The sequence below is a fragment of the Vombatus ursinus genome, unplaced genomic scaffold (assembly GCF_900497805.2).
Source record: "Vombatus ursinus unplaced genomic scaffold, bare-nosed wombat genome assembly UNPS02005459.1, whole genome shotgun sequence".
Taxonomy (NCBI): Eukaryota; Metazoa; Chordata; class Mammalia; order Diprotodontia; family Vombatidae; genus Vombatus; species Vombatus ursinus.
Genome location: NW_020945237.1, coordinates 3,586,864 through 3,607,523, shown reverse-complemented (window position 1 = coordinate 3,607,523; position 20,660 = coordinate 3,586,864). Strand labels below are relative to the sequence as shown.

Below are 20,660 nucleotides of genomic sequence, written 5' to 3'. Positions count from 1 at the left end.
GGGCAGTCCCCCCTGGCTCGGGGGCCTTCCTCTTTGCGCAGTCCCCCAAACATGAGGACCGAGGGACCAGCTAATCACACATGCCCTGAGCAAGCAGTCAGAAGACCGATTGTGGAGGAGAAACTACACAAGGATTTCTTCTTAATCTAGAATACTCTATCCCACCACAACTCTGAACTGTTTTGCTTCTTTTAAATAAACAGGATACTTTCCAAGCCTCATGAGAAGCATGAATCTCATCCCAAGTCTCAGTGATATATAGGAGATCAAATCTGTCCCATATGGGAGGATTTCTAATTCATCTTCATTTTTCAGGGAACAGGATAAGGAAGAAAGGACTCTTCCTTGAGCCTGCCTGGGCACACCTGCTGCTTACAATGTTACTCTACCTCTTAGATGTCAAGTTTATTTCCCACATCCTCAACAATTTTCTTCTTGTGTTTGCTCTCATTCTACAATATCTATGAAGTAGGCTCTTTACTTTCACCATTGCTTCTCTACCCATGATATTCTAATCCATAGTTTCCTACTATACTTTAACCATCACCCTAGACTTCCTTTCTTTATATGTTCAGCTGCTGTAACCATTCCTAACCCTGGATATCACCCACTGTCCTTTCTGTTCTCTTGCCCTTCAGTTGCAGAATACTATTAAAGAGCTATGCAGATGTGGCCCACTACAAAGTAATGCAGTCCATTTTCCAGTGCAGTACCTACCCAACCAACTGATAATGTACGTGTAAAGCACCTAGCAAATCTAGCCAGGCCACATCTTCATCTGACCAAACCATATACAGCCTTATGTTGTTTTACTATGTCTCCCAAAATAGATTGTACCCTCCTTGAGAGCAGGGACTCTTTACTTTATTCCACTCATGCACTCAGTAGCCAGCAAGCATTCAATTGAATATGTGAAATAAATCAATGATGCACATTTAATTCATTGTATTGAGTTACAGAAGCTAAACTGGGGCAGCCTTCTTCTGTAGGGAAATTCCCAGAATAGGCCCTGCACTCAAGGATCTCCCATTCTATTAGGGAGAATTTTTCAATTCTGAAAAAATAATAGTGAGGATCAACTTAGCAGTCATAATAGGGAATAGTAGTACCATGCCACTGAAGATTCCTTACCACCTACAGAGCTTGTTCATCCCGTTTGGAATCACAATCATGGACTAAGTCTATGAAGTTAGAGATGGAAGGAGCAGGAGAGGTCATCTGATCCAACTCCTTCATTTTTTCTATGAAGAAGCTGAGACCCAGAGTGGTTAAGTAAGCGCCCCAGGGTCACACAGGTATTAAGTTACGGAACAGCTATTCCAATGTGGCTTTTCCCATCCCAAAGTCAGCACTCCTAGAGTCCCTGGACTAATATATTGGTCAACAAAGTCTTTTTGGTACTGGGAGGCTACAGCAAAGCCACAACACCCTCTTCCTCTTCTAAAATAGCCCAGAAATATTCTCTTATTTTCAAAATTGAACCACTGAGCAGAAGGAGTACTTCTTCTCTCCACAGCTACTGTTTAATAAGAAATTATGGGTAGTTAATCAGCACAGATTCATGGGCAGAAAGCGATCAGTCACAGGAGTGAGGTGTTACATTGCGTTGAGACCAAAAGTGGCTAGCTACCAGCATTAATTTCCGTGAAAAGTATGTATTTTCTCATGTCTCTCATGCTGTTAAAGTAATTCTTGTTTTATAAACTTCATTTAGATTTTGAAAATCTACCAGGCTTGTCTGCTGAAGATTTTGTCACACTCTGTATCATACATAGATATCTTGATTTTAAAGTGAGTATCCTCTTAAATGATCGTACAATTGATATGCTGCATAAAAACCAGCACTATCAGAAACCTACTGGTAGCTGTGAGTGCTAGATGCTGGCAATATGGGTGCACCACATAATTATTAGCTTCCATAGAATATTTGATATTGTTGTAGAAATACATCTATACTTATTTACATCCTCTTCACAGGACCTTAGTTCTTTTTTATTCAGATTAGTGGTTTGTGTAAGGATGTAGAGAATTAACATATAAAAAGTCAAATAACAATTATAGACTGGGCTTAGTTAAGTTTTTTTAATTAGTTTTTTATTGATATGTTGGATTTTTTACATCACCATAATTTCCTAAAATATCCCTCCCCATCCCTCCCAGTAGTTAAGTTTTTTTAAATTAGTTTTTTTATTGATATGTTGGGTTTTTTACATCACCATAATTTTGTGAAATATCCCTCCCCACCCCTCCCAGAGAGCCATCTCATAAAACAAGTAATATTTTTAATGACAAAAATAAAAGAGAACAAAGAGGGAACAAGTCAGCCTGGCTGATCAGTATGTCAGAGAAGTCTGAATGTTTGCAGTGTGTAGCACTTATATCACCCCTTCTTCCAAGCCAGGCTGGCTTGTTATGAGTAATTTTGCAATGTTCACTTTGGACTTTTTTTTTCTGGTGGTTCTTACTGTTTCTGTTGTTGTAGTCCTTGAATGTATTGTTTTCTTAGTTCTGCTTACATTACACTGGGTTGGTTCGTAGAGATCTCTGTGTGCTTTTCTGTATTCATCACTGTCGTCATTTCTTACAGCATAGTAATATCTCCTTACATTCATATACCATAGTTTGTTTAGCCGTTCTCTAATTCTTTACTATCACATAAAAGTGTTGCTGTAAATATTGTGGTATATCCATGGGGACTTTTCTGTTGTCAGTGGCCATCCTGGGGTATAAGGCTAGTGTTGGAATATTTAGAGGTAGTCACAGTGTGGCACAGTGGATAGAGTGCCAGACCTGGAGTTAGAAAGACTCATCCTCCTGAGTTCAAATCTGGCCTCAGATGCTTACTAGCCATGTGACGCTGGGCAAGTCACTTCTCCCTGTTAGCCTCAGTTCCTCATCTGTAAAATGAGCTGGAGCAGAAAATGACAAACCACTCCAGTATCTCTGCCAAGAAAACCCTAAATGGTGTCATGAAGAATTGGACATGATTGAAATGACAGCTCTAAAAGTAAAATACTATATATGGTTCCTGACTTCCCACAACCCCTCCAACATTGACTATTCCCATCTTTTGTCATCTTTGCCAATCTGCAAGGTGTGAGGTGTATCCCCAGTGTTGCTTGGACTTTGTTGATATTCAGTCATTTTCAGTCATGTCCAACTGTTCATGACCCCATTTGGGGTTTTCTTGGCAGAATATTGGAGTGGTTTGCCATTTCCTTCTCCAGCTCATTTTGCAAGTGAGGAATCTGAGGCAAACAGGATTGAGTGACTTGCCCAGGGTCACACAGCAAGTGTCTGAAGCCAGATTTGAACTCAGGTCTTTCTGATGCTAGGTTTGGCACTCTATCCACTACACCTATTTGGATTCGGAGGAGAAGGAAGAAAAAAAAGAGGAGGAGAAATGGGGCATGATTTTGTTTAGTGACAGGTAGTGATTTAGAGCATTCTTTCAAGTGACTTATTAGTTTACAAATCTTCTTTTGAGAACTGTTTGTTCTAATCTTTTGACACATATATTGGAAAGTGACTTTTGGTCATATATCCCTATACTTGGGTGTTTTTTTTTCTTTTTAATGCTTTTAATCAGTCAGTAGTTGGAATTAAGCTCTAAAAAGTTTTCTACAGTTATACATTCATTATTTTATGAATAGATAAAAATAATATATTTCATTATTTTACTATCACTTCAGAGCACTAACTAGAGACTTTGCCTTCTCTGCCTTATTTTTTCCCCTTTCTCACTATGTAGTTTTTTGTAAAGTACCCCTAAGGTACTAGAGAGTTGTTTGGTTCCTGTAAATATTCTCTTTCTTTCCTAAGCAAATCTAAGCAGCGTCTTCCCTATCCATTCTCCTTCAATTTTAGAAAAATTAAAATTAGATTTCTTTCCTTTCCTGAATTAATGTGATTTGATCTTAATTTAAGTAAATTTTCCAATATTCAGCAAGTGCAATGTAAGGGATTTAATCTGTTTTATGAATAATTTACTTTCCCACCTGGTATAAGCACATTTCTCCTTAGCACAGAAGGAAGCAAGTGCTAAGCACCCTCTAAGAGTCATTTTAGAGGTCCGGTCTCATTTGTGACTTGGGGAGTAGAAACAAGGTAGCAGAAGCCAAGGCAATGTTTCACTGCTACTACAACTCAGAAAATAGTGGGGGCCGTGAAACAGAAGGCAATAGCAAAAATGTTGCAGTAAGAGTTGTGAGGCTGTGGTTAAATTGGCTATTCACTTGACCCTATGCAAACTATTTAATATGTAGCACCCCCTTCTGTTACAAATAGATTCCTACTAATCTGTAACTGCCCTAAAAACATTCCCAAGAAGTAACAGAAGAAAATCTGACTAAGAACATAGTATTGCTAAGGAGTCGATTCCCTAACAAAGACTGGGATCAAATGGGATAAAATCCAACATTTATTTGTACTCATCATAAGGCTTAATTTCTTATAAAAGACTGGAGAAATATGGAATGAAATAAATGAAGAAGTAAAAGCTGAACAATTCAGACCCATCAGTGCCGATAAAGAAATACTGGAAGCTGTTACGGTAGCTTCAGAAAACATTGGGAAAATGGTGGCTGCGCTGCAGAACGAGATGGTTGAAAGCCAGCGGAACCAGGACATGCACAGTGAACAGAAAGCATATATAAAGGTGAGCTAGAGAGGATGTAGGTAAAAGGCCATACTCCTCTCAAACATGACCAATCCGTACAAACCTGCTTTATTTAAGATGTATAAGAATATTCTTTTTCTTTTTTTCTTACTTGTTTCTAAGTCATCTCTCAGGTTTTAAGGTAAAGATTTGGAGTTAAAAACTCTAGTTTCAATATTTCAAATCAATTTCATTTTCTGATGAAATCATAACCTATATTAAGCTCTTCAACTTTCCATTTTCTTTATTTATAAAAAGAAATAGAATTAATGAGTGCAGTATTACCTCAGAACTCAAAGGAGCTTCTGCTTTTCATAAACCAAAGAGACAAGACTGGAGAATATACATGCAGCAGGACCTACTATAAATGAATGATGGACCACGTTGGCAATAAGGCCTCAGATATTTCTGGAATACTATTGATATTCTGGACTTCACTGGATTTGCCTAAGATTCATACGCTTTGAGTTCTTTTTTTTGTTTGTTTCTTAAGGCAATTGGGGTTAAGTGACTTGCCCAGGGTCACACAGCTAGTTAAGTGTCAAGTGTTTGGTCTGAGGCCGGATTTGAACTCAGGTCCTCCTGACTTCAGGGCCGGTGCTCTATCTACTTTGCCACCTAACTGCCCCCTTACTTTGGGTTCTTTTATCAAATGCATCACTGCATGACCTGAAAATCACTTTAACTTCATACACTTTGATTCTTTTGAGGATAACAATGTTCGTCATGTACCAACAGTCCCAGAAATATAAGAATCAGAGAAATATGTAAAACACTTCAACTGAGTAGTTAAGGAACACTTTCATTCTAAGATAAAACTAGTCAAATGGGTCTTCTGTGATTATACTACCACTAGTTTTATGAATTGTCCAACTGGTGAGTCTTTTGCTGTGCTCACTGGTTTTGCTTTGATGTCCTTTAGTTTAATAAATATGGCATGAATGAATGAATTTCCATGCCCCTGAATAGTGGGTATCCAGAACTATCTTTAAGGAGTGGAGTTATAAGAAGGGAATCAGTCGTGTGTGTATAAACAGTTATAATGCAAATTAAAGTATGTGTCCAAAGTGCTGTGAGAAATTCAAAAGGAGGTGATGTGGCACACTAAAAAGAGCACATGATTTGGAATCAAGAGAACTAGGTTCAAATCCTGACCCCAACACTTATTAACTTGGTGGCCCTAGGAAGGCCATTTTTACCTTTGACTTTCTTCTGAAGAAACTAAGAAACTCTCAGTTTCTTCTATGCAGTGGGGATAATAATTGTACTACATGGCTCACAATGTTGTTATGAGGAAAGTGCTTGAAAGCCTGAAAGTGTTACATAAAAGTGATATTATTTTCATTCAATAAGAATTTATTGAGCACATCGACAATGTGACAGGCCCTGGGAATACAAAGACAGAAGTGGAAGAGAAAAATAAATTCCATCCTGAGTAATCAGACTTGCTTTAGAAGATCATGGTTGTTATGAAAATAATAATGTCATTTTATATCACTGTTCCTTTAATTGGCAATTCAAAGAGTAAACTGCTCAAAGCTTGGCCATACAGAAAAAAAAGGAATTTTTTCATGGCAAACTTAATTCTATCTTTTGTGTTGAGCTGTATAGTTCCTTTAGCCAGTTTATGAACTGCTGAAAATTCACTTTGGTGAAAAAGAATTGAATCCTTCAAAATCTAGGGCTTTCTAAATAAATACCACAACACCAATTCAGATACCAAGAACCATATTCCTTTACCACATACAGAAATCTTTTAAAATAAAAAAGTATGTGTACGTCTTTAATCTTTTAAAAATATTTCTCATTACAGATACATGCCACTAATAAGCAAAAGGATATGGCTAATAAATCTTGGGCAAAATTCTTGACTAGAACATCAAATGCTAAAGCTTTAAAGGTAAGGTTTTGAAAGAATTGTGCTAGGCTAACATGCAGTTATGTCCATTCGAAGACTAATTAGACTTCAAAAGCAATTTTTGTTCATATTGCTGGTAGTATTTCTGTACAATAACAGTATAGCCAGAACATAACAGGTTTATAGCAATGGCTTACAAAATGTAATTTTCCTCTTTCACCAGAAAGTTCCATGAGTTTCATGGAATGTATTTATTAGAGAGAAATACAGATGGCCTGAGTGGCCCTGAGAGGACCAGAAGGCAGGACATGATAAAAGCATTAAGTGAGAGGGGGCATGAGGGATAGAAAGAGTGTATTTCTGTTTCAGCCTTGTCATACTCCTGCATCCATCATCAGTGGGCTGATTTTTCTGCAAAAAACATTGAGGTGAGGGGTAGAAATTAGGGAACAGTTCTTCCATCTTACCCTGCCTCCTCAACTGTTGGTTACTTCTGTGATCACAAAAAGAAGGTGTTCAATGAAACACAGTAAAGAGAGCTAGGGGAAAAGCTGATGCATATGCTGTATAAGACTGGCAAAGCTTTGCTTCCCTTCTGCTGTTTGAAAACTAAGCACAAGTGGGACAATTCAGACAAATGGCATATATTTTTTCAGTTAGGGAGGCAGAAATCCCAATTTCATAAATGTGAATTCTTTCTTTTCTTTTACACCTTTTCCATTCAATTTTTAGAAATACTTTATTAAGCATTGCAAATCTGTCTCCTACTGTGAGATTGCAAGCATCAAATCCCTGCCTCAAAGCAACAGGCCTAGTCCAGATTCTGGCATTTTAAAAAAAGGTAGTAAGGTAACACAGAGCTACCAGGTGTACCTGTTTTGGGGAGCAGCCCTTCCAACCTTAGTCACAAATCATCCCCAGCTGTTCTTTCAGTTTTAACAAACAATCTAGAGGAGCTGGTCCTCGGCTCTGCAGATCAGTCTTTAACTTCCCCCTCCCTCACTTCCTCCAGTGAATGTTGAGTTCTAATATGACCACAGCAAATTATATTGACTTTTTACTGTTTAATTAACTTTAGGCAAATCATCTAAATTTATGCAAAATAGCATAAAAATCTATACTAATAGATTTAATCCAAAACCTCACATAGCCATATTCCATGAATCAAGCCAGATTCCCCTTGGCCTAGCCTACCCCTTGATTTTTAAGTCAATTATCTTTACAAATGGCATTAACTTTTCCAGATTGCTGCATCTTTATTTAATACGCTGAAGATAAAACTTTCTAATAAAATCCTAATGCCTTTAGAAAGTAAATAAAACTTCCAGATGTGCCTAATGAACAGCCAGAGAATAAATTTGACCCATATAAAATATAGTCTCTCATTCTGAACACATGCTAAAGTGATTGCTGTTGTAGCAATTTGTCTGATTTTCTTTTTTAACTTTTCCATATCTTCAGAAAGCAAAGAAGCTTCAGGAAAAGGCTATTGAGTCTTCCAGACCCAACGAATACCCACAGAATGCCATAATTCACTCAACGGACATCAAAGGCCTGAATATAACAGTAAGATTTTTCTCCCTTAATGCAATTGTCTCTTTTTTTACATAGATTTAGGCAAACAAGTTAGCAGTTACTTCTGAACAGCTTCACACTTTGCCAATGTTTCTCTTTTAATCTTACAAAGGGTCAGGTTTGTTCTTCTCTGGAGCACCACCCCAAATTCAAATTGCAAGAGTAGCCAGTAGTGGTCTCATAGAACTGAAAGTGGAATCCATCTGTATGACTTTTTTTCTTCTATTATAACACATCTGTTAATATCATATGTGGGCCCATGAGAACATAAATCTGTTTTGATGATACAGAAGCAAAAGTTTCAATCAGCACATCATCCTAACAATGGTGTTAGCAGTACTTTTCCCCCCCAGATAATCCCTTCTTAGGCCATGTTATTTTCTTTTGAAAACACAACTGTCATGTGCTGTAACCATAGTAACCTCAATAGCTTGCACTTACGTGATGCTTTACATTCACTAGCTGATTTTATCCTCATCTCAATCCTGTCCAATGCATCCGTCTCACCGCTGCCAAATTGACATTCCTAAAGCCAACGTGTGACCGCTCATCAGCCTGAGGCCTCCCTTCTTGCCTCTCACGTGAAAAACACGCTCCACTGTTTGGCCTTTAAAGTGTTTCTCAGAGCTAGAGCCCCAGTCTCCACTCAAGCACCCTTTCCTGGGGTTCCTGCCTTCAAGCAGTATTTCCTATTAGTAATTGTGAGATACTTAAAATGTCAGCTGATCTTTGCAACTCAAAGATTCAGCGAAGTGTTTATTTAGTGCTTGATGTTATCTTTTTAATTGCATTTTTTTATCATGTCTACCTCAAACTGTGCCAGAGTATTTAGAATACTTGTGACTGATTAAAGTACTGAACTAAATACATTTAAAAAATAAAAAAAAATTTACAAGTATAAGCAGGAAAACATTTAGAAAAATACCCATGCTTGTAGGACAGTAGAAAGTTGCCAAGCCAAAAGCTTTGTGCCTAAAACCTTGTGTACACATTTTAAAACAGGAAAACAGTGATGGGAAACTCTTTGCAACAAAGATAGAACAAAAACCAAATGGGCGAAGCGCTTTAAAGAAGGCCTTAAAAGACCCACCTCCTCAACAGGATGTTTCTGTGAAACATGTCAACCAGGAAAACTTGACACAGAATTCTCTCACGGATACATTGGAAGCTCAGACCAAAAAACTAAAAAAAAAGACAACAAAAGATAATCAAATCACAACAAAAAATGCTAAAAGCACTTGAAACCACAACCACTTAAAATTGAACAATTCTGTCATAGTTAGAAACAAAAGCTGCCAGTGATGAGTGGATCTACAAAGTAAAATGCATGTGTACATATTTAGTGTGTGTGTGTGTGTATACATATGTATATACATACATTCATATCTACAGAGAAAGCGTTCAGTGTAAGAAGAATCACATAATCGATGTCAGAAAAATCATCTATAGTCTAATATCACATGGCAAGAAGAGGTTTAATGGATACAAAACTTTAGGAATAGTACCCTGGATTTAGTCCCAGTAGAGCTTTTGTCTTCCAGGCTTCCACACGTCGGCGGTTATCCCCAACACTTCAAAGATCTATGGTTTCATTATTATGAGTTCTTCCACAACGTCGATTTGAACACTTCTGTAATTTGAAACAACTCTTCCAAAATTGCTGTGGTCAAAAAAATTCATCACCCTAGAGCCAACCTGATAAACCCAACCTAGGTGAATCCTCTGCCAGCAGACATAGAGTCCATCACTAGGCCCTTCCTCAAAGGCTTTCAAGCTTGACAGGCCCTACCAAAGCATGTAATGCTGGCATGGTCTTTAAGAACCTGGGGCATTGCCTAGGTCCCCACAGAAGACTATGTAGGTTAGCAGACATCCCCACCACCATCAAGGACTTTTTAAAAACATTTGAAAATTTGTGAAAACATAAAACATGCAACTTTCAGTTTTTTAAATTCCAGCTTATGCTGTCAGTAGCCTGGGTCATATCCAGAGATTCATCTTCATATTCACCCCTTCTTCATATTGAATCCAAGTTGGAAAAGCATTCTGTTGCTGGAGTACAGCTGAATACTTGCGTCGCATATACATATATGTGTGTGTATGTATATTTGTATGTATGTATGTATATGGTGCACAGAGCAAAACAAATGCCTATTTGGGAAGACTATTCAGCTAATCCAGTGTGGGTAGATGCTAGATTTTATCAGTCTGCACCACCTACCTTCCCCTTCACTCCACACACACTCTTACCCTACCTGCCATTGGCCTCAGCAAGGTATCATTTCTGGCATGACTTCTCTTTCCAATTTATCCTACAAATGCCAATTGTTTGGATCCAGACTCAGACCCCTATCTCCCATTTCCTCTGGCATAAACTGATTCAAGTTTTCTTCAAGACCTTGACTTCACCCAGTGTACTTCCTGTCTCTCCAGCTTTGGGCTATACTTCTCAGGATCCCGCTAAGGGATTCCTAGCCTTTTGCTATTACTGTGATAATATGTAAATCTTCCAAGCTACATTTCCCAACATCCCTCTTCTGCTGATTGTTAAGTACAGAAAGGCTTCTCTCCAAGCCTGTGGGCAGAATCACTAGAAGGGAAAATGTTTTTGCTTAGTATTTAAATGGATCTATAGGCATTTTATTGCAAGGAGTTCAGATTTCAACCCATTCTTGATTTCTTATCTTGTCTGACTCTTATTCATATCCTTCCTTCATAGGGAGAATAATACAACCCAATGTTCCAAGAGATTTTTTCTTGGTCCTTTAATATTACCTTGGTACAAATGCAGCCCACAAGCCCTCCTTATTTTATCTTTGACTCATTGCATGAGTGACTCACCTCATTTTCTGATCATACATCTCAAATAATATCTTTTATAACATTTGCAGATAATTCCCCCTTGGTAATATTCTGCAGCCTGTTTATACTGACATATTTCTCTCTGTTGCCTTTTGTTTGACCTGGAATTTGGATTCTTTGGAGATTGCTGCATTCTGTGACTGATATATAGAGAGCAGGGACCCCAGGAGATTTTTTTTTGTCTGGTTCTATGACTGAATCAGTATAGGGAGCTCACAGGAAGTAAATCTCACTTACCAACACAGATCAGCAACTTTTCTTAAACTTAGGCTTGCAAAATTACCTTAACTAGAAGAATTTGGGTTTTTGTTTTAGGAAAAAACTTGGGCTTATTAAAACTACTGTGCAGTTTTTCCCAAGTGAAGTTCGTTTGCTTTCTTTCCTCTATTCAATATGGCACCCTGTTCAAATACTTGTGCTGATGAACCAGTTCCATGAACTGTCCATCCAGCTGTTGTCTGGACAAATAGGCATTCATCATCCACTTGGTATTTTCTGCATAGATGTTTAGATCAAACTCATTTGAATGGCAATAAATCTCATTTATGTACAGTAGCATTTGCAGACATACGCGCATGGAATTCTTCTGTTTGGATTAAGTACCAAACATCCTCCATGATAGAAGCAAACACATTGGCAAGGATGTAACTCACTTTTTTGGGCATTGCTTCATGTTAGTAATTAGAGAATTGTGGATCATATTTATATCCCACGTGTCTATCGAGGAATCTAGTCTCATCTTAACCTATGCGTGGGTGTTGTAGGAAGACTACATGTGGCTAGCTACATTTTGCTCTAATGTATCTAATGTATCAATGTATCTAATGTTTCAAATAATTTTTAATAATCAACAAACAATATTACCTATACTTTTCTGGAAATTTATGAAAGTATAGTCTATTATAGAAAATTATTTGCAAAATTCTATCATATCATTATTTTTTACCAAGGATATCCTCAGTAATTGTGTAACAGTCCTTTCAAAGATATTGAAGAAATGAAAAATAGGGATAGGCATCAGTAGGTATTGTTTTCTTGATTGCTTTTTTTAGTAATAATATTTGAGAAAACACACATCCAAAAAGTTACTAGTAGCAATAACAGTAGGAGTAATGTTTGGCATAAAGATATTTATTATAGATTAATAAAAGTAGAAGAGCCCTCCATCAATCATCAAATTTATTCTCCTACCACTAAATGGGACTGTGTCCAAATCATCCCAAATAGTCCAGGACCATTATACAACATTGTAGCATGATCGATCTCATTCTATCTCTTGTGTCAATCAAGGATTTTCCTTCTTTGAGGAGTCAAACAATTCATTCCACTTCTTTCATTGTACTGCCCAGCACTTCACAACATTTTTTTTTAAGTAAAAAGACTTGCCTCTTCAATATAGCTTTCACCTTCTTCATTTTGAATCAAAGTTAGAAAAGAATGCAGATTAATCTCATTTCCTTTTATAGTTTCATATGCTAATTAAAGATACTGCCATTGAACTCCCCCTACACACACATACACACACACACACACACACACACACACACACACACCTTTGAGTTAAATAATTTTTGGAAAATTGCAAAATGCTTTTCAGTGGTCGTAAGATACTTACTTCCTAAAAAAAAGGCCTGTGTCTTTAACAGTATTCTTCCAGTGATTCTTTATGACTGTGACAAACAAAACACTAGGAACTTGGAAAAAATCCAAATTTTAGGTGATCCAGAGTTTGAAAGGGGTGCTTCTGTATGCCACAGCAAATTAACAATGATGACTCTCACACAGGGAGTGACATAATAGATGTCATCAAGTACATATATGCAAAGAAGAAGGGCGAACCAAAGAGTAAGACCATGAAACAATATATCAACAGTCAAAATGCTGCATTTGTACGTTTGGTGTATTAAAAGATTCAAAACACTGGCTACATCCTTTATGGAGGATGTACATGAAAAGCACAAGAAACACAAGACGAGGAAGGATTGTGTTGTGCAGCAGTGGAAACAGTACCCAGGCCATTGGCATCAAAGACTCAACTCTATGTATGTCACTGAAAATTGATGCTCAGAAACAATCGGTATCAGAACCAATATAATAGCTAGTTGTCACAGTGGATGGTTCACTGAGCTTGGAGTCAGGAAGACCCAAATTCAAATCTAGCTTCAGATACTTACTATTTGTGTGACCCTGGACAAGTCACTTAACCTCTGTTTGCCTCAAGGTTTCCTTATCTATAAAATGGAGTTGATAATAGCATCTCACTCCCAGGTTTGTTGTAAAGATAAAATGAGACAATATTCGTAAAGCACTTTATGAGTGTTAGCTATTATTATCCACAAGGAACAATGGTGTTGATTGCATGTGAACACTGAAAAGAGAGTCAGCAATGCTGTACTTAGCAGAAACGAAGCCACATAGAAGAAGCAGTGTTTGGCAATTATCTGGGGGAAAAAATCGTTGAGTATAGTCGCATATCTTTATAACCATTACTTGCCAATTTTCAACTGAAATCCATGAAAAATTATGAAAGATATGTTTATATGAAAATTTTACCTACTGTCATTTTATTTCAGGATAGCACACATTGAACCAAAGGTATACATTTATATCCTTAATAATGAAACAGTTTTGGTCAAACTTCATTCCTTCGGAAGTTATTATGGAACAAACATACAGGCAAATTGATGAGCTTGATTTAAAACAGAGAAGTCATTTGACTTGGTCAGTGAGTCTAAAGGGAACTTAAAATATTATTTTCAGCAGCCAGAAACACAATGATATCAATAATAACAGAGAAGTTAGGGAAACATCAGGATTTCTGCCTTTTCTCTTCATGACTTATGATGCAGTGAAGCATCCCAAAACAATGCCAGCCTGAGGCAGCCTTGAAAAAGAAAAAACTGGAGGAGATTTGAGGATCACCTATATGGAAGTAATAATTGATGCAGAAGAGGAGTGGGGAAAGTGGCCAACCCTGCAGTGAATCCCTCAAAGAATGGGGGGAAGTGAAGTGGAAGGCCCACCAAAAGGGGTTGCCAAAAGATACAAGTGTAGAAGAGCCAAGAGCATCATAAATCTAGAAAATGAAAAGCATCTTGAGGAATGGGCATTGCGTATTAAAGGTAATCAGGCAGGTAGAATGAGGCTCAGTTAGAGGGAATCAATCCCTTGATCCTGTCTTTTTGGTAGATTGGGAAAGCAAACTAATTATGAGAACAATTAGGGAGTGAGAGGAGAGAACTTAAAGTATCAGTACTACACACAGACAAGGATTGTATATGTGAACAATGGGAATGTAACGAAGGGTTTCTTGGGGAGGGAGAACTAAGGTGATCATTGGTGTCACATGGGGAAAGACAAAATTTTTTCCCCTGAATGTATTTTACATAGACAAGTAATCAAGCATCATAAATAATAACAAGCAGGTGATCAGATACCTGACAATACTTATTTTTCTAGCAACTGCTCTAGATGTCTAATAGGGAATTGTTTAAAGGCCAGCTGAGGTCCTGGGATACTAACAGACAAAATGTGGAGTCAACATGACATTCAGCTCTAGACCAAATTAAAGGCCTCCAGAAGAATAGGATGTTTCATACCACCTCCATGAGACAGGAACTTGATTTCTTTACGCACATATGACAGTGAAACATAAAAACCTAGGCAAACAGTCCTGAGAAAGTCCAGGATCACTGAGACCAATGTGCGTAGCCACCAAACCTTCTGGTCTCTCTGGATGTCATGTCTGTAGTCTTTATAGCGTCTTTTCTGATGCCCTTTGATCATGTGGTTCAAGTACCGCCTTTGTTAAGCCTACAGAAAGTCAGTGTTTTATGTAATGAAAGAGTACATCGTAGGAACTGCCCACCAAGAAGTACTCCCTTTCAGTCACTAGCCAGGTGTCTCTTCAGAAACTCTCTGTCACAAGTGTGAGGTAGACTTCCAAGAAAGCAGTATTCCCACTGGCTTCCAGGGAGCAATTAGCCCATAGACTTCTATACTGCTTTCCTCAAAAGTCTGTGTCTTTTGAGGTGGTGCTGGTCAGGTTTGGAATTCAGCTAAAAGATGAAATAGAATATTACTCGAAATATGAAGCAGCTCTGTGCCCTTAACTTCTGTGTACTCCCAGCCCATCTCTCTGGGATCTCCTGTCATCAGGACTCACCCATATCCCAAGGCCTTGATGCACTGTGATTGGACATTGTGAAAAAACAAAAAGAAGTCAAGCGCTTCTGTGGATCCATCTGCCTCTGGCCTTCTTGAAACCCTGCCCCTGCTTGCCTTCTGAAGTCTTCTGGGGCACTGGCAGGAAGCTCTGAAACACCTGTGTCCTTAGCTCATGAAAAGAAGTAAAGAAGGAGGTGGGTGAATTCAGGACCCTGTCTCTGAATCAAACAGGGAAAATATCTTTGGAAATCAGCCTTCCCTTCTCAGCTCACCAGCCCAACTCTATTCCCAATAGCCAGCAGTCTCAGCACTTTGGATCTCCTTTTGTAGTGGTTCCTGACCACTCTGCACCAGGACCAGAATCTCCTTCACCTCACCAGTCCCAAGAAATCTTAGTCGCTGGTCATTCTAGATGTGGGCTGCAGCAGTAGTGGCCTCTACAACATCCCAGCTCCTCTTGTCTACATCATGGAAGCCCAGCAATTTCAATCCCAATCCAGTGGTGGCTCATTCCTAGTCACCCTCCTGGCAAAGAAATCTCATTCCTTTCTTTACTGTATTGTGGCCTCCTGCCCATAGCAAGTATGGCCCCAATGCCTACGATGAGGGAAGAAGGGCAGTCAGCCTCTTGTGTGTGCTTGGATCAACCGACACCATTTTGCCAGTCTCTCTCTCCCCAAAACATCACCCAGACCCAGAGGAAAATGATATTTCAGAGTGGTAAGAAGGACAGGTATGGGCATTGTTTATACAGAATAGTTTTTATCTTAAGAAAATGTTCTTTTAACAAAGAACCTGTATCACACCATATGTCCTGATTTGAGATTTAGAAATTCAGTATACCTTAATTGATCACCTACTATATTTAAAGATTGTACTAGACCTTGGGGGAGGTATAAATAGAAATGACTCAATCCCTGCCCTTCTAGAGTTCCCAGTCCAATGTAAGACATATACAAAGACTTCATCCTAGCCCTTGTCAACTTCATCCCTTCCCACAGCTCCAGCTATCACATATATAAATGATCCCAAATCAATATTTCTGTCTTGACCTCATGTCTGTGCTCCAAAACTACATCTCCAACCACCTAGAGAACACCTCCACCTAGATATCTCACCTGCACTTCAAATTCACTATATTCAAAACTGAATTCATTATCTTTCTACTACATTTTCCCTTATGGTCACCCTGTTTCTTTTTATCTTTTCAACCGATATTCCTTTTATTTTAATTTCCTTTCTCATTATGAACTTAACAAACAATATTTAAATAAAGAACAGAAAAGAGGATTATATATGAACCTGGGAACTTCAGTTACATAAATTTTGGGACGTTTTGATGTCTTATCTCCTTTTGAACTTCATTCTTTGTGTTTTTTCTTTTCTGTGTGTTTTTGTAATATTTGGTTGATACTGTTTTCTTTCTTGTATTCCTCTCACTACCCACCAATCCCGCACCTCAAAAAGAAGCCCACCCTCATAACAAATAACTAGAGGCCAACAAAACAAATCAACACTTTGGCTCTGTCTAAAAATGTATGCCTCATTCTTCACCTTTTGTCTGTCCTCTGTCTACAAAGAAATGAGAAGCATGCTTCTTCTTAGTCTTCTGAAGTCATGATTGACCACTGCATTGATCCAAGTTCTGAGGTCTTTTAGATGTTTTTCCTTTGCACTCTTGTGGTCAGTATGTAAATTGTGGTTCTGCTCACCTCGTTCTACATCAGTATGGATCTTGCCAGGGTTCTTTGAATCCCTTTATTATGAACACACCATTTCCCAAGACCCATCCCTCTGGAGAACTTTGCTCTATCACCTTCTTCTGTTAATGGGGTTGGCTAGAATGCATAGAACAGTTTTAGGCAGTAGAATGGCAGGGAACGAAAGCCTAAACTTAGTCACAAGATGGCCATAATCTCATGGCTAAAAGCCTTGTGTTCTCTGGGGCTGTCATATTTAATTTTTGACCAATTTCACAAATGAAATTCATGAACCACATATATTTAGCATCAAAAACCCACGAAAAAAATAAAGTCCTGAATGACAGCCCCAGAGGGATGCAGAAGGCAGGACCCCTCGTTGTGTTTTGCTGGAAGACACACAGAATAGCCAGCCTTCTCTTCCGTGATGAATTGAGTGAACAGAGTGACTGTGGGCAGAGTGGACAGTGCTAGGAAAGTGCTGTGGTTAGTAAAGTAGGTGAGGTGCCCTGTCCAGAGTCAGGGAAGCCAGGTTCAAGTACCGGCCCTGCCTATCGAAATGCTTTTCTTCCCCCAAGGCCCAGCTGAGTGTCCACTCAACCTCAGCTGGTATCATTCCCTCACTCCTCAGACTTTTCACAGGGTGCTCCATCTGAACCTTTTCTTTGCCTTTATCTCCCCTGGGTCCCACTTAATCATATTGTCATTACTTTACTATTAGAGTCTAAGTTCCTTGAGGACAAGGATTATCCTTATTCCTCTTCATATGCCCAATGCCTCACACAGTGCCTTGCTTTTATAAATGGTTGTTTTTATTAAAGCAATGAAGCACAACAACCACAATTTGTCCGAGGTAAAATTTAAACCAGGAAGAAGAGGCTCAGACAGTGGGGGGGGGGGTGCACACCTGTAGCCCCAAGTCTCAGGGAAGGCAAAGCAGGTGAATCTTTCCATCTCAGGAGTTCTGACCAGTCAGGTGTGTGCATTAACTTTGGCATCAGTTTGGTGAGCTGCTAGGAACAGGGGACCACCAGGTTGCCTAGGGAGGAAAGAAACTGGCACAGGTTAAAAATGGAGGGAATCAAAGCCCCCATGTAGATCAGTAGTGGGACCAGGCCCAGAGTAACCCCTTTGCTTCTAGCCTGGGCAAGATGAGGAGACTCAGTCCTTTAAAAAAAAAAAGGCTCTGAGTAGAATCTGCCCCACACAAAATAGTAAAAGGAACAGCCTCAGGATTATGAAATCGTAAAACACAAGGGCAGGGCATCCTGAAATGGTAGCCAGTAAAGTACCAAGCATGAGCTGTATGCTCAGTAAATGCTGGCTGATAGAGTGACCGTGGCCAAATAACACGCTCCCTAAACACCAGACGCACTGTTCTACAGGCCTCGCTGGGTTATTGTGGGAAAAATGCTTTGTAAACCATGAAACGATGCGTTAATTTATTGTTAGTCACGTAAGGACTTCACCATGAAGCACCAAGGCCGGCTTATGTCCTGCTCGTCAGAGTTGAGGTTCAGCCCGTGTTCAAGAGGCCGAGGCAGTCAGCAAGAGACTCCACACAAAATGGTGGAACTCTCTGGTTCCTCAAACCCTTCCCCCTATTCTGTCCAGCACTCCCATGCTGCCCCTTTCCATCTTTGAGGAAGGAAAGCACTCTAACATAACTCATTCATATTAAGGCAGTAGTTCTTACATGGAAGTAATAAATACATTTGAAGTAAATACACTGAAGAAAAAAACAAAGCCACCCCCTCACACAGTCATCAGATGGAAAACAAGTGATTCAAGGAAACATGGGCAAAATAAGAAATCATTCCTGGAGGCATTCACTGAGTGTTCCACTTTTTAATCACCCTTTATTTATCGGTTGCCCATGGATACAATAAAAACCCAATAAATGTTTAGTGGATTAATGAATACACAAGGATTATTGGCTAAGGCCTACAGATAAAAAATGTTAATCTATCTCATCTCTAGCTGAGTCACCTCTGCTTCTCCAAAGGAAACTGGGTAGAAATTGTTCCCTGAGGAAAATATTCTAAAAAAAAATCTATGGGCGGTGGTTGCCATCCACTATGACTCCCTACTATATGTATACATCTTTCTTTCTTTTCCTTTCCTTTTACTAGTCTTGTCATTTTTCTCATATTATTTTCTTTTACTTCCTTTCTTTTACATAACCATTTTTCTGTTGTGTTTACAATACCCTGTGGAACATAGAGGTATTTCTTCTCCTCTCCCATCAGTGCACACTAAACATAGTGACAAGGGTTTCTGGTGCCAGCTGACCTATTTACACGGTGACCCTGTGCAAGTCACTTAATGTCTCCGAGGCTTCATGTACTTCATCTGTAAATTAGGGCTAATACTAGCCACCCCCAGTGTGAACAATGCTGAAAAAAATAAGAATGGGGAACCACCTTAGGTCCACAAAGAAATATGACTTTCAAAACGATGTTAGTAACATATATTGCATACTTTTAAGAAATACTCAATTCTTCTCCAACTCTGAAATCTGTTATTAGATTAAAAGAATTATGACCCATTTGAACTGAGAGTTGCTTCTGACTAAATTTGATCCTCTGTCTTTACTTTTGACTAACTAAACTCTAACTTCATTGGATGTCAAATAGTGCTGGGCCCCACTTTTCACGGGGCCTAGAGCTCAAGCGATGCTGTCCTCACTGATACTTGCATTGTTTCTTAATCTACCATATCTTTCTAGACACCAAAACTCCTCTCCGCATCCCACTCACACATCCAGCCTGCCGCCCTCCCATGATGAGATTCCTTACATGCTAAACATTAATCGGTATGTCCCCATGGGACAGTCATTTACCTTCCACTATACACTATGACATCAGGTATCCAACTGGGGAATCTCGAAGAAAATCTGAATACATATATTTTGGGGATAATCTTCAAAGTTGGACTGAAGGATGTTGGGCTTTATCCTGTAATTTTGAAAGATTAAAATGAATTTCCTTTTTCTAGGTTCCCACTGGTCAAGTGATAACTGTGGAAAGTACTCCTGTATACTTAATAGGGGGACCACTAGCAGACACAGACATTGCCCTGAAAAGGCTGCCTATTCAAGGAGGAGCTTTACAAAGAGTCAAAGGAATTAAAATAGAAGATAAGCCAAAAAATTATCACGGTCTCTAGCATCACACTCACTTTAAAAAAAAACTGCTTCTAGTTTTCTAGTGAATAAATATATTTTTATGCAAAATGTTTATGGCAGACATTTAGAATATATTATTATGGTTTTGACAAAGTACTGTGTGGGGCTTGGGGGGAAATGTGTAATTAACCATGTTCTATGAATGTATTTTGTGATTGAACATTTCGATAACATGTAGCATCAGAAATTTAAGGAACTTATTGACAGTCTTTTAAAAGTTCTAGCTGAATAAATTTTTATGTTCTCTCAAACTAAATGACAGAAATATGGTAGTTAATTATTCTTGCCATAATAAAGAAATATTTGTCATTACCTAAACAATTTAAAATAAAGAAAATATTTTAAAAATAGCTTGTTTGTCATCTTAAACTACATACGAAGCCTGGTTTTCCTGGGGCAGGGCTCGTAGACTCACATTTCCCCTTCTTTGGAAAGCACCAAACACAACGTTCGTGCAGAGATGAATCAAATGGTCAAAAGAAGGGGTATGGCAGAGCCATGACCAGATGAGGTTGCCAGCTGCCTAGTAGCACAAGTTTTCTGCCAACCACATCCAGGGCGTTCACCCTCAGAATCAGAGTGAGATACATCTCACATCTTTCCTCTTCATCCTCTCCCCTTTCTTGGTGCAAGCAAGGTTCTGATTTCCTGTTT

The 20,660-nt window shown here is 38.8% G+C and overlaps 1 protein-coding gene across 1 annotated transcript in view; it reads left to right on the top strand.

Moving 5' to 3' along the window:
• Positions 1-20,308, top strand: part of CFAP69 (cilia and flagella associated protein 69) — a 72,946-nt gene extending 52,638 nt beyond the window's left edge. Inside the window, exons 19-23 of the mRNA XM_027847918.1 lie at positions 1,715-1,791; positions 4,460-4,657; positions 6,471-6,557; positions 7,977-8,081; positions 19,817-20,308. Coding sequence (XP_027703719.1) covers positions 1,715-1,791; positions 4,460-4,657; positions 6,471-6,557; positions 7,977-8,081; positions 19,817-19,987 — 638 coding nt within the window. The 3' untranslated portion in view covers positions 19,988-20,308. The remainder of the gene's footprint in view (positions 1-1,714; positions 1,792-4,459; positions 4,658-6,470; positions 6,558-7,976; positions 8,082-19,816) is intronic.
• Positions 20,309-20,660: the final 352 nt, after the last annotated feature.